The sequence below is a fragment of the Pelophylax lessonae genome, assembly GCF_965119305.1.
Source record: "Pelophylax lessonae genome assembly, chromosome: 4".
Taxonomy (NCBI): domain Eukaryota; kingdom Metazoa; phylum Chordata; class Amphibia; order Anura; family Ranidae; genus Pelophylax; species Pelophylax lessonae.
The window spans coordinates 492,866,942-492,884,181 of NC_138771.1; the positions used below are offsets into that span (position 1 = coordinate 492,866,942).

The 17,240-nt window shown below is 44.5% G+C and overlaps 1 protein-coding gene across 1 annotated transcript; it reads left to right on the forward strand.

Moving 5' to 3' along the window:
- Positions 1–3,414: 3,414 nt before the first annotated feature.
- LOC309552355 (E3 ubiquitin-protein ligase TRIM62-like) lies at positions 3,415–4,892 on the forward strand. Its single transcript, XM_082253276.1, has one exon. It carries the CDS (start codon positions 3,427–3,429, stop codon positions 4,852–4,854), a length of 1,428 nt encoding a protein of 475 aa, XP_082109402.1. The 5' UTR covers positions 3,415–3,426; the 3' UTR covers positions 4,855–4,892.
- Positions 4,893–17,240: the final 12,348 nt, after the last annotated feature.

Sequence of the window (17,240 nt, forward strand, 5' to 3'; positions counted from 1 at the left end):
CAAATCCATATGGCATCAGATTTACGCATGTACTAGATGCTAAGTCTCTGGTATTTTTGGATTTAGAACTGACCTGGAATGAAGAAGGGGCCATCACCTCCAAAACACACTTTAAGGAAACAGCAGGTAACTCTTCTCTACACTGGAAGAGCTGCCATTTGCCCAAATGGAAAGAAAACATACCTTACAGCCAATTCTGTAGGCTGCGCAGAAATTGCACAGATACCAAGCAATATCTGTTGCAAGCTAATATTCTAGAGGAAAAAATTCATAGAAAAAGGGTATGCTGTGCAGCATATACATAAAGCCAGGGACCGTTATACAGATGGCTGTAGTAGTACGGCAGCTGTGGAGAATGGTGCCCCACGGGAAGTTATGTTTATTACAAAATTCAATGATCAACATTGGGCCATTAAGAGAGTATTGCAGAAACACTGGCCAATCTTGCAACAGGATGCAGCTCTAAGTAGAGTGCTCCCAAAAAAACCCAAAGGGCTAGTAATGTAACGAGTCTGGTAGCTCCAAGCGAAATAAAAAGCACCAAATGCCATAATAGAGTATCGAACATCCCAGTTCTTTTCAATATGGTAGGCTCCTACAGGTGCAAACAGAGCAGATGTAAGGCTTGTGCGTTCATGCAACACGGTAAGAGTAGCTTTACGTCTGCCGCAGGGCGCTCCTATAAAATTAAACAATTCATAAGCTGTGGCACACAATTTGTAGTCTATGGCTTGAGGTGCCAATGTGGTTTCCTTTATGTTGGTAGGACAGTTAGAGCAATGCGCACCAGGTTTGGCGAACATCGCCGATTCATTGAGCAGAAAAAAGACAAGCACAGTGTGCCAAGGCACTTCTGTAAAGCGCATGGAGGGGAAACTACAGGCCTGGAACTATTTGGGATTGAAGCCATATCTATGACTCTCCCAGAAGGTGAAAGGTTCTCGATTTTGTGTAGGCAAGAAACATTCTGGATCTTTACGCTTGGGTCTATGTCGCCAGGAGGGCTCAATGAAGAGCTGGAAGTCAACACGATAATCTGACACACTAGCATAACACTGGTTATGTGTGCGTGCACATGTACACGGTCGCTAGGAAAAGGAACATGACATCAGTTCATGCCTGGCCCTGCATCTGTGGGGTGTGCATGTGGACATATGCTCGCTCATGCTCATACAATAACATCCTGTCTGATGTTAAGTTTACTGCCATGGTAGGGTGAGTAGAGCCGGGCACATAATATACATATAGGCATGCTCTGGGCGTCACCTTTGATAGATATAAATAATTGCCATATGGAATAACTGTATGGGAGTAATGGTTGAAATTACATATAGTAAGATCCTCATATTGAATTGTAATGTATGGTATGTTATTCAATTTTATTGATTTTTTTATCTGTTATAGTATATAGATGAAAATGGTCTCATATGTGAGATAATACTGAATTTTTATCTTTGGATTTTATAAGAATGTTTATTTTATTCATTATATTCATTGGTGTTTGTAGGAAGTATGAAAGGAAGAAGATGCTGATGTAAGTCTTATAGGTGTAGATTAAAGTCTTATAAGTTTAGAGTACTATACATATAAATATATATATATATATATTTTTAATATATTTTTAATGTGTTTACAAGCAGTAGATAACTAATGCAATATATGGAATGTAATTTTTAATAATATTTTTAATAGTTTTCAATTTGCAACAGTTTTCTATAATATCTGTGTTTGTATTGTAGTTTTAAAACGGATAGCCCCTTGCTCCTCCCCTCCTAACCGAGGTAGACAATGATAAGTGATAAGTGGTTACTGGCCCTTTAAGAGTGTGAAATCAATTAGTTAGGGCCGAAGGTATTCCGGGTATATAGGGAAGGGGTGGCAGTAGGAAGCAAGGTGGGACCTGAAGAAGGAGGCTCCGCCTTTGAAACGCGTTGTCCATAGCAACAGCAGAGGCAGAGTACCCGTGGTTGTACCCTCCACCTTGAAGCTCCCTGCAGCTTGTGGTTTTGGCTCCAGCTTAGGTTCTCCCGAGTCGCTGCGGTAGACGGCAGTATAGTGCGCAGGCGCACTGGCACTGGTACTGGCACTCGGTGACCCGGTGGTGGAGCTGCACACAGTAAGTGGAGGAGAGCGGGGTCATAGCGGCGGTAGCCGCAAGATAGGAGACCGAAGTGTCCCCATTGGGAGGGACGGGAGGAGCGAGATGCTCTTGTTGGAATGCCGAAATGCAAATGCCAAGAAGATAAAGTGTGAGTGCATTTTAACTGTACTGTGAAATTTGTCCTTAAATAAAGAGTTATTGCCCGAGGTCTGCGTGCGCTTCCCTCTATTGTAGATTGAAATGTGGTGGGTGGCTGGCTGTCTGGCACCCTGTGGTGGGTGGCTGGCTGGCACCCTGTGGTGGGTGGCTGGCTGGCACCCTGTGGTGGATGGCTGGCTATCTGGTACCCAGTGGTGGATGGCTGGCTGGCTGGCACCCTGTGGTGAGTGGTTGGCTGTCTGGCACCCTGTGGTGGATGGTTGGCTGGCTGGCACCCTGTGGTGGGTGGCTGGCTGGCACCCTGTGGTGGATGGCTGGCTATCTGGTACCCAGTGGTGGATGGCTGGCTGGCTGGCACCCTGTGGTGGGTGGTTGGCTGTCTGGCACCCTGTGGTGGGTGGTTGGCTGTCTGGCACCCTGTGGTGGGTGGCTGGCTGGCTGGCACCCTGTGGTGGGTGGCTGGCTGGCACCCTGTGTTGGTGGGCTGACACAGGGGCTGTGGGCGGCTGGCTGGCTCGCTGGTACAGTGCATCTGGCTGGCTGGTACAGGGCCTGTGTGTGTGAGTGGCTGGCTGGCACCCGGCTGCTGTGGGTGGGTTTATAGCTGTGATACACTCCCACAAGACTAGTCCCGACTCCAGACGAGGCTGTCCAAGGCGAGGGAGGCGGCCTAAGAAGGCAGAATGACTTCACGGAAATATTGCTAATATTAGCCAGTTCCGGGACCGATCTATCGGGAAAAGTTGATATCGGCCCTCCGATAATCGGTCAATCCCTAATCAGAGGATAAGCAGGGAAGGCGACCTTGTACTTTTTTATAGTGATTGGTTGACCTTACAGCAGCTCAAATCACTTTTATCAGAATGTTAATAGTTGGATTGGCAGGTGTTCACACACTCCGAGCTGCTACAGCTGGTGGGTGGGTGTAAATACCTCTGCTGCTGCCCATATGTCTTCTGTCAGTGAAAGCGTTAAACATGCTTGAGAAAAACATAGATTTATACTCGATGGACCACATGGTCTTTTTCTGCCAGCACTCCTCTGTTTTCTACGTAACCGATATCATGAGTCACACAGCCTAAGCCTCTCCCTCAGGAGGAATTTGTAAACTAAACTGTAATCTACGTCATCATAAACTTTGCCTCTTCTTTCTTTCTTCCTAAGTGATGGCGTCTTCTGATCTAAGAGAGGAGCTGAAATGTCCTATCTGTTGGGAAATTTATATCGACCCTGTAAGCCTGAAATGTGGACACAGCTTCTGCCAGGATTGTATCACTCGTCAGCTGATCACACAGAAGGGATCCGGGTGCTATTCCTGTCCTCAATGCAAAGAAGAGTCCCAGGAGTGGCCTACGCTTCACAAGAACATTGCTCTACGGAACATATCAGAGCACTTCTTATCTAAACTCTCTTTAGAGAGCCAACAATGCTCCGTCCACAATCTGGACCTGAAGTATTACTGTGTTCAGGACGCTGCCTGTATCTGTGAAAAATGCTCAGAAGATGAACATCAGGGGCACCAAGTGGAGTCACTGGATGAAGCCTCCGAAAAGAAGCAGGCAAGACTAAAAAATGCTCATCAGAATCTGATGACAGACCGAGAGGAGATGGAGAATAGAATCCAAAGTTGCCAGGATCGCAGGAGGGAAGTAAAGGAAAAAGCAGCCAGTGAAACAGACAAAGTCAGTACCCTGTTCAGAGACCTCAAAAGACAGCTGGAAGACTTAGAAAAGAAGGTCCTGAAAGAGATCTCAATAAATGCAGAGCGGGTTTCGGTCTTACTGTCTGATATGATCGATCAGCTGATGATAAAAAAGGGGGAGCTCTCCAGAAAGATGCGTGATATTGATTGGGAGCTGTGTAACAAGAACGATCCGGTGACTGTCCTACAGAAATCAGACTTAGGTGACTTGTGTGACACCAATCACAGGGATAGTGAGGACAGGGGGAGACAAGAGGAACTCTCCAATGATGGCACAGATCTGGATACAACTTGGATCTCACATGTGATCCAAACTGGTGTATCCCATCTAACAGAATTAACGGTATGTTTCCATCTACAGGAACCCGCAGATATTTTACTAGATGTAAACACGGCTCATAATAATCTACATATATCAGACGACATGAAAACTGCATCTTATTCACCAAACCAGAATCGCCCCAAAACATCAGAGAGGTTTCAGGATTATACTCAGGTGTTAAGCAGTCAGAGTTTCTCCTCAGGACGACATTACTGGGAAGTGGATGTTGGAGGGTCGGAATATTGGAGTATCGGGATGTGCTATGCTAGTATAGACCGAGGAGGATACCAAGCACAGACTGAATGTAATAACAAGTCCTGGTGTTTGCGTAGAAGTGCCGATTGGTATTCAGTTATACACAACAGCAAATGGATTGAACTGCCTGCCAGCATCTCTAGCGATAAACTGAGGATATATCTGGATTATGAGTCTGGTCAGATCTCCTTTTATGAATTTTGTAACCAAATTAAACACATTTACACCTTCACTGCCACCTTTACCGAGCCCCTCCATGCTGCATTACGTGTTTGGAACGGTTGCATCAAGATATCAGGAGGAAATCAGACTTAGTGAGAAGTTATTCTGTTGTAATGAACCTCAAAATCTTTCTATTTTTTTCCTTGACTATCATGAAATCAATATTAACTATAAAGAAAAAATGCATTTTAAAGGATATCTAACCCTAAGAACAAAAATGTGATATTTTGAAGCTTACCGATTCTTAGATGTGGTGGCTGCCATAGTTTTCTTTGTTTTTCAGGATTTTTTTCCTGTATTTTCACCAGGTAATTGTGCCAGTAACACATCCTATTCTGGGGAGACAACGCTCGCTGAATGTACTGTATCCATGAAGAAGCAGCGTTGTCACGCTAGGACAAGACTACAGTACCCCGACCCAACTTCTCTTCTCCATAACATGGGAGAGAAATGAGAGAAATGTTCTTTAGTTCACAGAGGAGAGCTGAGATTTCAGTTCAGTTTAAAAGTAATTACGCAACTGAATTTCTGGCAGGAACAACATGATTGTTTCCTTTTTTTAAAAAAAGCACTGAGCCTGAAAACAGAAAACATGAAGCCGCTACATATAGGGAGTGCTGAGCTGCAATATCAGTAGGTACTATGTTATAATTACCCTTATATTTGAGCAAATAGAAGAAAATTATTTAAAAATAGGTATCAATATGAACATAAAAAATCACAGAGCAGATGTGTTAAAACATATGAAATTTTCTTGAAAGGAAGAATTTAATTTATTTTTATTCTTATTATTAAATATAACTATATTATTATAATATTATACAATCGTGATATTTCGTCTATATATTATATATTGTATTTTCAATATCTTATCTCTATATCTTATTGTAATGGCAAAAATCATAAAAACTGGTACGTTGCTGGTTAAGTGCATAAAAATCAGCAGAGCACCACCTTAAAAGCACTTGTATACATTCAGATACATGCCTCCTTTAAGATAGAGATCTCAGCATTACCAGTCAGTGTAAACCAGCGGCTACTTCCGGGTAAGGTGATGACCTCACTAAGCCCTGTCCTGACATGTTTCGTCATGTCCTTGTGACTTTTTTAAAGGGTAAATTCTTGAGGTCTCTATCTTCAAGAGGGCATGTATCGGGATACAAGTGCTTTTAAGGTGGTGCACTTCTGGTTTTAGTGAACTTATTATGTGAGTGGATTCCATATGAATTTTAATAAAGTGCCAAATGTTTTAAAATGTTAAAACACCTTGTTGAGCTTTTATTCGCCTTGAGTGGAGGAGTCAGTGGATGTACTTAGATTGCTGTGTTCTGTATCAGCGTGAGAGGAGGAGGTGGTGTCCAGGTGGTAAACCTAAGGGCATCCTGAGTGGGAGGATGAGACCCCCTTTAAAGGGGAAAGTGCATGGTAAACTATTTATACACAATAGGTCAATATATTGAGGTAAGCGCAGAGTGTTAATGGTGGTGATACTCACTGGGAGTTACGGATAAGGAGTGTGGGAAGACATAATATAAAGCCTTTGAAGATCCCAAGGAGTTGTATATTGTTTTTCATGTACAACATACGTGCAGCATGTTAGTGGTGGTGGTGGAACTTACTCATTGATTTAACAAGAGAAGAAACACAAGACAGTATTACACATATTAGTAAATATCAAGAACTTTTATTTATGGATTTGTTCAATATAATCACTTTATCCATTAGTATTGATTGCATCTATCACATTGAGGAGTCATTGATAGAAGCATCATAATATTGTTTCATGATAATTTTATTGTTTTTTTCACACATTGATGTATATGAGTTTATAATTTCGTTTTAAAGTGGTGTTCCAGCCTTTTCTGTGGTTAACAAGTCAGCAGCTACAAAATAAACACGCACTTACCTGTCCCACGATCCAGCGATGGGGCCGCCCGAAGCCTTGATCCTCTTCCTCTGGTCTCAGCGGCGCCGGCATCACTAGTGTGGGCACCCGGCTGTGACAGCTTGCGGCTTCACAGCCAGGTGCGCACTGCGCATGCGCGAGACCTTTGATGAGTCCCAGAAGATTGCAGGGAGGGAGGGGGAGAGGAGAACTTCCGCTCGGGGCCCTGTGGAAAAATGAGGTACCTGTTCATACCCCGCCCCAAAAAATAAAAAATGACATGCCAAATGTGGCATGTCAGGGGGTTAGGACTACTTAAAGCGGAAGTTCCAAAGTTCCACTTTTGGGTGGAACTCCGCTTTAAGTTGCACAGCCCTAGTTGATACAATACATATTGGGGGATGTGGGAAACAAATTACAGTGTGAGCAGCTGCTCTAATTAATTGAGTAAATAGGATTGCACCATTGATTTAATTACTGTAAGCGCTAATTCGTTTGCTCAGATAATATTTCGTTTACCTATTATATATACATATGCAGGAACAATTTTGCCTGCCAAAAGTTATGCATTTTCTGTCTATCCAGTCCTGACATTTACACAGATCTGTCACAAAGCATTACACAGGCCTGTCTGGCAGGGCAGGAGACCTTATTTTTCTCTGCTGTAGTTATTTAACAAATACAGGGTTTTCTCCTCCCCCCAGCCTTTGAATGGACAGTGAAAGGAGAAGAAGCCAACTGATGAACTTATCCCTTTGTCACTCTGCTCTCTTCCCTTATCGGCATGTTCCTTCTTAGCACATAACACATAAAGCACATCTGCTTTACCACTTGTACTGCTTCTCCTTCTCATAGTCTGAGCTCTAACATACAGAGAATTGCAAGAGGTTGATAACAGTCAAATCCAGGTGCTTACACAGTGTGCAGTTGAAGAAATGCAGTGAATTGAATGAATGCAGAGGGCCCATTCACACCATTGTGATGTGTATGCTGTGCTTCAATGTACTTTGTCTTTAGGCAGCCCATTCAAGAAATTTCCAGAAGTGGGTGGGGGGGGGAGCAGATACCTGGTTTTGACAGGTAACCACTCTCACATCTGCTCGGATCACTGAAAAATTAAAGCAGTACTAAACTCAAAAAGAAAAATGTATTCTATTGCAGTTTAACATTTCTTAGATGTAGCTGCTGATTTTGTTTTCTTTTTTAATGCTTTTTATCTTTTATTTTCACCTGGTGATCCTGCAAGTAAGTCTGGAGTTTTTTTTTTTTAAGTCTGGAGGTTTTTTTTTTTAAGTCTGGAGTTTTTTTTTTTTAAGTCTGGAGTTTTTTTTTTTTAAGTCTGGAGTTTTTTAACTTCCTTTAACCACTTTACCTCTGCTCACAGTAATATTACTGCGGCAGAGTGGCTCGTTATCGTCTGACGACGTAGTACTACGTCGTCAGACACTCCCCCTTCTTGCGCGCCGCCGGAGGCTCGCTCCCGCTGTTTTCATTCACAGCGGGAGTCGGGCCAGGGGAGGAGCAGCGGCGATCGCCGCTGCTCTTACCCGATCGTCGGGGATCGAGTCTGGAGATCCGCCCGCTGTGTGTAAACACAGCGGGCGGATCTCCATAGTGACAGGGAGTGACAGATCGGACTGTTCAGCATAGCTGGACATCCGATCTGTCCATGGCTCACTCAGTCCCCTCCCCCCCTACACGTCAGTAAGCACCAGGCATACATTAACCCCTCCCTCTCCAATAAAATTAACCCCTTCCCTGCCAGTGTCATTTTTACAGTAACAGTGCATATATATAGCACTGATTACTGCAGTAATGTCACTGGTACCCCCAAAAGTGTCAAAAATGTCAGCCAAGGGTCCGATCTGTCCGCCGCAATGTCGCAGACCCGCAAAAAAAATCGCAGATCGCCGCCATTACGCGTTAAAAAAAAAACACCAAAAATGACATAAATCTTTCCCTTTGTTAGTAAACGCAATAACTTTTGCGCAAACCAATCAAAATACGCTTATTGCGATTTTTTTTACCAAACATATGTAGCATAAAACAAATTGGCCAAAAACTTTTTAAAAAATTGGTTTTTACATCTTTTTTGGGGGGAATTTCATATAAAAAAATGTTAAAAATATTGTTATTTTTTCAAAATAAACGCTCTTTTTTTGTTTATAGCGCAAAAAGTAAAAATCGCACAGGTGATCAAATACCAACAAAAGAAAGCTCTGTTTGTGGGAAAAAAAGGACGTAAATTTCGTTTGGGTACGGCATCGCACGACCGCGCAATTGTCAGTTGAAGTCGCACAGCGCCGAATCGCAAAAAGTGGCCTGGACGGAAGACAGCAAAATCCTCCGGTGGTAAAGTGGTTAACAGACCAAGCTGTCCAGCAAAAGTGGAAGGGAGAGGGTTGAAGCACACTGTTTACCACTGCTTAAAAAGTTTGGCTTTTATTTATTCATGTAAAACTTTTACCCATAAGGAAAAAAACTGTTCCTGCAACTGCTTAAAAAGTGTTAGCTGGAATTTGTCTTCTTACTACCCTCTCCCCAGATTACCAATTCTGCTGTCCAAAGGTGTCTCCATTGTGCTTCCATCCTAAGTGGAAACACCCTTAAGCCCCTTTCCCACGGGCAATCCAAACAGGTCCACCTGTCAGTTGTTCAGGCAGACCTGATCGAAACCTCCAGTCTCTTCTATGGAACAGCGGATGTCTGCTGACACCTGCCGTCTTCCGATCCGGTCTGCCAAAAGCATACAGATGGGGGACCTATTCAGATGACAGTCTGACCACTGTCTATTCCAGTGATGGCGAACCTTAGCACCCCAGATGTTTTGAAACTACATTTCCCATTAAAGAGGAAGTAAACCCTCCTCTGCAAGTTGTACCTATAGGTAAGACTATGATAAGGCTTACCTATAGGTACTGTAAATATCTCCTAAACATGTACAGTTTAGGAGATATTTACCTTACATGCAGCCAGTGACGTCACTGGCGCATGCGCTCTGAAGGAAGAAGGAAGGGCCGCTTGTGCCGTTCCTTCAGAGCCCACGTGCACGGGTGTGACGTCACCGTGGCTCCGGCCAATCAGATGGCCGGATGCCGCGATCCCAGAAGACGGGCAACGGGACATGTTGCCCATCATAGAGGTAAGCGGGCGGCACGGCGGGGGCTCATTCTAAGGTAAGTATTTCATAATGAGCTAGTATGCGATTCATACTAGCTCATTATGTCTTTCTCTTTCAGGGTGAAAATGTTTTTTTTTCGGTTTACAACCTCTTTAAGCTCATACACTATGCAGTGTAGTTAAGCATCATGGGAAATGTAGTTCCAAAATATCTGGTGTGCCCAGATTTGCCATCACTGGTCAGACAGTGGTCTGCTTCCTTCTGATTGCCCCATAGACAAGAGCAGGCTGTATCCATGTCGGCTCTGCATAGCATAGCTGACAGGACCTCAGCAGGGATCAGCAGAGAGATCCCCCACTGAGCAAGCAGATCTTGCTTCACGCCTAGATAGAGGGCAGGTGAGCCTGGAGGTAGCCCATCCCTCCTTAAAGGCACATGGGCACACTTGACACCCAGCACATTGTCAGAAAAGGTATCCAGCAAATCCCCGCACCGATATTACCACCTGGATTATCTCCAGGCTCACCCGCCCTCTATCTATCTATTAGAATGCATGTGCTTCCACTGTGGAGGCCAGTGGCGGCCGGTCAATAGGGGGCGCAGGGGCGCCGCCCCCCCAAATAATCTTCAAAGAAAATAAATAAATCATCAAAGAAAAAAATAATTACCATGTAGTCCACTATGGGGCGCCGGACTTATTGCTGGCTATGGGGGGGTGGGGTTTGGCATCCCACGTGGGCCCAGGCAGAGGCACCGATTGGCGGCCGTTCTGGGTGTCACCGGGGCACAAGCAATGCGCCATGACACTCCCCACTAGTCCTGTCCTGGCTGTGATTGGTCCAGACTCCAGCCTGGACCAATCATGATTCAGGACATCCCTGCTGACATCGTTGGGAGCGGTGCTGGTGCGTGCGTCAGTCACTCACCATCACCGCCCGACTCCGTCACCTTACCGCCGGTTCCCGCCACCGTCAGAGCCATCAGAATGAAGAGGACTCGAGGAGAGGAGCAGCGCGCCGTGGACGTCTCGCTGGCAGTGTGAGTGTGGAGTGTCACGGTCGAGTCAGCGAGCCAGCCCAGGAGAGCAGGTGAGTGAACAGTGATTGAAGCCACTGCAGCGCGATGCCATGACCTGTGACATGACCTGTGACATGCCTGTGCCATGACCTGTGACATGATCTGTGACATGATCTGTGACATGCCTGTGACGACCTGTGACATGCCTGTGCCATGACCTGTGACATGACCTGTGACATGCCTGTGCCATGACCTGTGACATGCCTGTACCATGACCTGTAACATGACCTGTGACATGCCTGTGCCATGACCTGTGACATGCACTTACCATGACCTGTGACATGCCTGTACCATGACCTGTGCCATGCCCTTACCACAACTTGTGACATGCCTGTACCATGACCTGTGCCATGCCCTTACCATGACCTGTGACATGCCTGTACCATGACTTGTGCATTGCCCTTACCATGACCTGTGACATGGCTGTACCATGACCTGTGACATGCCTGTACCATGACCTGTGCCATGACCTGTGACATGCCTGTACCATGACCTGTGCCATGCCCTTACCATGACCTGTGCCATGCCCTTACCATGACCTGTGACTTGCCTGTACCATGACCTGTGCCATGCCCTTACCATGATCTGTGACATGCCCGTACCATGACCTTTGCTATGCCCTTACCATGACCTGTGACATGCCTGTACCATTACCTGTGCCATGCCCTTACCATGACCTGTGCCATGCCTGTACCATGACCTGTGCCATGCCCGTACCATGACCTGTGCCATGCCTGTACCATGACCTGTGACATGCCTGTAGCATGACCTGTGACATGCCCTTACCATGACCTATGCCATGCCTGTGTCATGACCTGTGCCATGACCTGTGACATGCCTGTACCATGACCTGTGACATGCCCTTACCATGACCTGTGACATGCCTATACCATCACCTGTGACATGCATGTACCATGACCTGTGCCATGCCCTTACCATGACCTGTGACATGCCTGTGCCATGACCTGTGCTATGCCCTTACCATGACCTGTGACATGCCTGTACCATGACCTGTGCCATGCCCTTACCATGACCTGTGCCATGCCTGTACCATGACCTGTGCCATGCCTGTGTCATGACCTGTGACATGCCTGTACCATGACCTGTGACATGAGCTGTGACATGCCCTTACCATGACCTGTGACATGCCTATACCATCACCTGTGACATGCCTGTACCATCACCTGTGCCATGCCATTACCATGACCTGTGACATGCCTGTACCATGACCTGTGCCATACCTATTCCATGACCTGTGCCATGCCTATACCATCATCTGTGCCAAGCCTGTACCATGACCTGTGCCATGCCCTTACCATGACCTGTGCCATGCCTATACCATCTCCTGTACCATCACCTGTGCCATGCCTGTACCATCACCTGTGCCATGCCTATACCATCACCTGTGCCATGCCTATACCATCACCTGTGCCATGCCTATACCATCATCTGTGCCATGCCTGTACCATCACCTGTGCCATGCCCTTACCATAACCTGTGCCATGCCTATACCATCTCCTGTACCATCACCTGTGCCATTCCTATACCATCACCTGTGCCATGACCTCAAAGTCATGCAATTTTTTACCACGTTTTTTGCCGCGAAGCAATACCTATTACACTTTTCTTCCCCCCCCCCCCCCAAATTTTGAGCACCAGCCGCCACTGGTGGAGACTCTCATAAATTTACAAGAGTTAGGACTGCAGAAATATTTGGGTGCCTTGGAGAGGCTCATGTTTATAATGCAAACTGTTAGACCGGTTAATTCGGTTGGTAGCAGACTGGTTGGTGAGTTAAGCTGGGATTTTTTCTTTGGTTTTGTTCTGCATGCATTGCCCTTCTATGTGCTCCTTGCTGTGAAGGCCAGTTAAAAGTGGGACAGGGACCATTTGTTTGTTACTGATGTAATATTGGTGAGGGGGACACGCTGGATGTCTAGTTTGCCCCTGTGCCTTTAAGGAGGGATGGGCTACCTCCAGGCTCACCTGCACCTTATCTATCCATTAGAATGCATGTGCTTCCACTGTGGAGGCTCTCATAAATTTGTTTTTGTTTTGCAAGCATGTCCGAGTGCTTGTCCTCCCATTGGGCCACTAAACCTGTGTGGTAATCAAATAAAAAGGTTTTCCAGTTTCCTTGGAAGTATGTGGATTCTAATGGATAGATAGGTGGTTACCTTCAACAAAGGACTGGAATCACAACATATCAGGAAGTTTCCTATATGGGGCATCCACTAGCTACGGATAACAGGCCCAATGTGGGGTCCGCCTTCTCCCTGCAACTATAAATAAAAAAAAGTCCAGGCCGTGCACAGTTATGTTTTTCTTTAGTTTCAACAAACTTTATTGACACCACTGCAAGACAATTTTTGCATCATCTCTCTTGCTGGACGTGACCTCTTGATGCATTTTTGCCCTCAGCCAGAGCTTTATCATAGAGATATTTGTAATGCCTTTCATATTGAAGATGCTTTTCCTTTACTCACCCTCATGAGTAAAATATAAGCTCTCTATATATCCATCTTAGAGAAAATTCTACCTTGACAACCTAGTTACAAAGACTATCACTTAAAGAAAGATGGTACTAAAATAGTGATTTTGTTCACACCTCTATATTCTATGCTGAGTTAAGCCTAGTACACACTATCCTTTTTTTGCGGGTTCAACCCAATGGGCTGAACTGAAAAAAACTGAGGCGCTCACCGTACTAACTACTCGATGTTAGTACAGTGCCCCCCTCCAGAACACACCAGTCAGCGCTCACAGCCATTGGCTGCCCGTGCTGATCGGATGCTGGTTTTCTAGCGTGCCAATTCGACGGACAGGCTGGTGTACACATGGGCCACATTTTTGGCCGGTTTCTGTTGAACTAGCTCATACCAGCCAATATTCGGCCCATGTGTCCCAGGCTTTAGAGCCCCCCCCCCCCCAATCTTTCTATTTCATAAAGAATATTACAGCTAATACAGGTGGAACCGAGGGTCTAAAATATCTATAACCTTTTAATGCAGGAGCAGTCACGTTATAAAGCACCAAAAACACAATCAACACCTCTTGAAACAACACAAACCTTATCTGATATAATGTCCAATGCTGTAGTGGGATTGTGAGCATGTATCAAAACTTTTAGATGTGTTTATTAATGAACACAGGGTACAGGAATATGGAAAATGGTGTTGACATAAACACATACACACACACACGCACGCACGCACGCATGTTGAACTGGATGGACCAGTGTCTTTATTCAACCTTACCAACTATAAAACTATGTTACTCTGCCTGAGAATGGATGCTGCGCTGCAAAGTAAGCGTAGCCAATAGGGTGCAGACCAAAGTCCGCTGACTTGCAGGCATGCTCAGCTACAAACTCTAAGAGGACAGAACAACCTAGTGCATAACGTAAACTCTGGTTGCTGCAGGATTCAGCATTGATTAAAAGAGCAGCAATATTCATACACCAGAAGTACCCCAAAGGAACAGATTGCTGAAAAAGGAGAGGGAGACCTGCAAGTAGTCAGAATCTTTCACTTTTATTTCTCCTTTTTGCTCAATGATGGCATCTAATGTACTGAGAGAAGAGCTAAAATATCATATCTGAACATTTCCACAGATCCAGTAAATCTGACATGTCGACACATCTACTGGGTCTGTACTGATTGTGTGCTGGACACAGAAGGGTTTTGGATTTAATTCCTGTCCTGGATGCAGAAAGAAGTTTCAGGAGCAGCCTACATTGCAGAGGAATATTGCACTGCGTAATACTGTATAGTGGTGAATTTCTTGTCATTTCAGCTAAATCATGCAGATTGGCTGGGGAACACCATGGTGGACATGAGGTGGTGATGCCTTTAGAGTACAAAAAAGAGAAACTGAGATATGCTCTAAAAAACCTGACAGAGAAAGAGGAGACCAAGGAAAGATTTCAGGGTCTCTAAGAACAGGAAAAAGCATCTGGTGAAACAGAGTCGCTGGGAACATCATAAAACAGCTGGAAGACCTTGGGAAGAGGGTCCTGAGTGACATTTCTGGACAGACCAAGCTGGTCTCTTACTCAATCAATGATCTGATCTAGCAGCTAGAAATAAAGGACACACTATCCAGGAAGAAAAGTTACACTGAGGAGCTATGTAACGTGACAGATATACTGATCATCCTATAGGAATCAAGAATTGAGGAGGAAGATAATGAGGACAATGTGAGAAAGAAAGGTATTGATGAAGAAAGGTACTGATGAAGAAAATAGTTGTTATTATTATTATACAGGATTTATATAGCGCCGACAGTTTACGCAGCACTCTACAACTTGAGGGTAGACAGTACAAATACAATACACTAGGATACACTAGGATACAGTAATACAGTAGGAATCAGAGGGCCCTGTTTGTTAGAGCTTACAATCTAAGAGAAATATGATAAATGGCTCCATGCTAGTGATCTGGATGATCATGATGGAGGGGATCTGGATATGGGTTTGAGGTGAAGTCTTATTTCATATAACAAGAGTAAACGTGCTATTTCATACAGAGATCTGCCAATATAATAATAAATGTAAACATAGCATTTCATTTTCTAGATATCTCAACAGACATGAAAATTTCATATAGGCCACCAAAAATCGATGACCTATAAACTTCAGAGAGATTTGAGAATGTTCCTCAGGTGTTAGGGAGTTGGAATTTCTCCATAGGGCAACATAACTGGGATGTGGATGTTAAGGAATCAGCAATCTGCAGAGTCAGAATGTGTTATCTCAGTATAGACAGGAGAGGAGAGCAGTAAGTCATTGGAAATAATAACAAGTCCTGGTGCGGAGGTGGCTGCCCACATGTAAACTCTCAAGCAATGATCACATATGAGTGAAGGGCCCTGTATCCGGACTGCCTGCATCTGCATCCAGAGCAATTTACATGCATGTGATTGCTGCATGAGAGATTACATGCTAGTTGCCACAATAAGCTGTGGGACCGGTAACCTCCTATTTCTTTAAAACAAGCTGCTGTTTAGGCCTGTACTTTCAACTCACAATGGAGTAAATACCTTTGTAAGTCCAGTTCACTACTGGTTTGTTCACTTGGTTGCCAGTCAAGCCCTGATGAAGGGGGCATGTAGACTCTCTCTACACGATCATTCCCCACAAATTAGGTTTGGATGAGGCGAAATATTGTTTACATGTGGATAGATCTCTCCTAGGTAATCAAAGAGAATTCATTATATTATTATTGGATGTTCCTATTCGACATAATTTATTTTGGTTTGGAGGTTCTTTTTATTTGCAGAACCGTGAAGAAGCCATGGGAGCCAAAATTGCCCCTAGCATGGCAATTGGCAAATTTGTTGATGGCTAAGTGGAAGGAGGATGTCATATTGGAGAATCCCCCATCCCAGTTAATACTATGGCCTAAATATATTGATGATATCCTCCTCCTATGAGATAGTGACCATGGCTCCTTGGAATAATTTATTCAGGGACTTAATCAGAATGATAGGGGTATTAAACTAGATTTTACTGCCAGCAACAAGCAAATTTATTTTCTGGATTTGAACTTACCACTACATCAGGGATACGAAAACTGTGGCCCTCTAGCCATTGCAAAAGTACTGTCATGCCTCTTCCTCTGAGTGTCATGCTTGTTGCTGTCAGAGTCTTACTATGCCTCATGGGACTTGTAATTCTGCAACAGCTAGAGGGCCACAGTTTGCATATCCCTACACAACATACTTCAAGGAAACTGACCGTAATTGTTTTATTTCAGTCGATAGTTGCCGTCATACCTCCTGTCTTAGAGCCATTCCAAAAGGCCAAAATTGCTCCCTTGGGCTCAGGCTCAGGAGTTAAAATCTTGTTTTATTGACAAGGGCTTTGTTGAGTAATACCAATAGGAGAGGTAATCCAGATAAATCTTTTTTAGAAGTCCTTTTGTCATTTCTTTTTCAACTCAACATTATGAACTGAAAAGGATCTTCAAGAAGCATTGGCCAATCCTTAAAAATGATGGCATTTTGGGTCCTTTGCTTCTAGAGCAGCCTCCTATAATATTTAGGGGTACACCATTCCTTTTTTTTTTTCTCCCCGTCCTCATCCCGCTTCCCGCACACGCGGATTGGGGTACACCATTCCTAAGGCACAAGATTGCCCAAAATGTAGTAGACCGAACCTTGAGATCAACTTTCTTCCAGGAGCTTAAAGGCTTCTTCCCAGATCGCAAATGTAATATTTGCGCACTTAAATCCTATAAGGGGAGAAGGATTGAACATTTTCACTCCCAACAAATTGGGCGAGAATAAACCATCAATTCTTTTATCACTTGTTCTACTAAAACATTTTTTACATGTTACAATGTAAATGCGGGAAACAATATGAAAGGCGAACTATTAGACCCCTGCAAGTCAGAC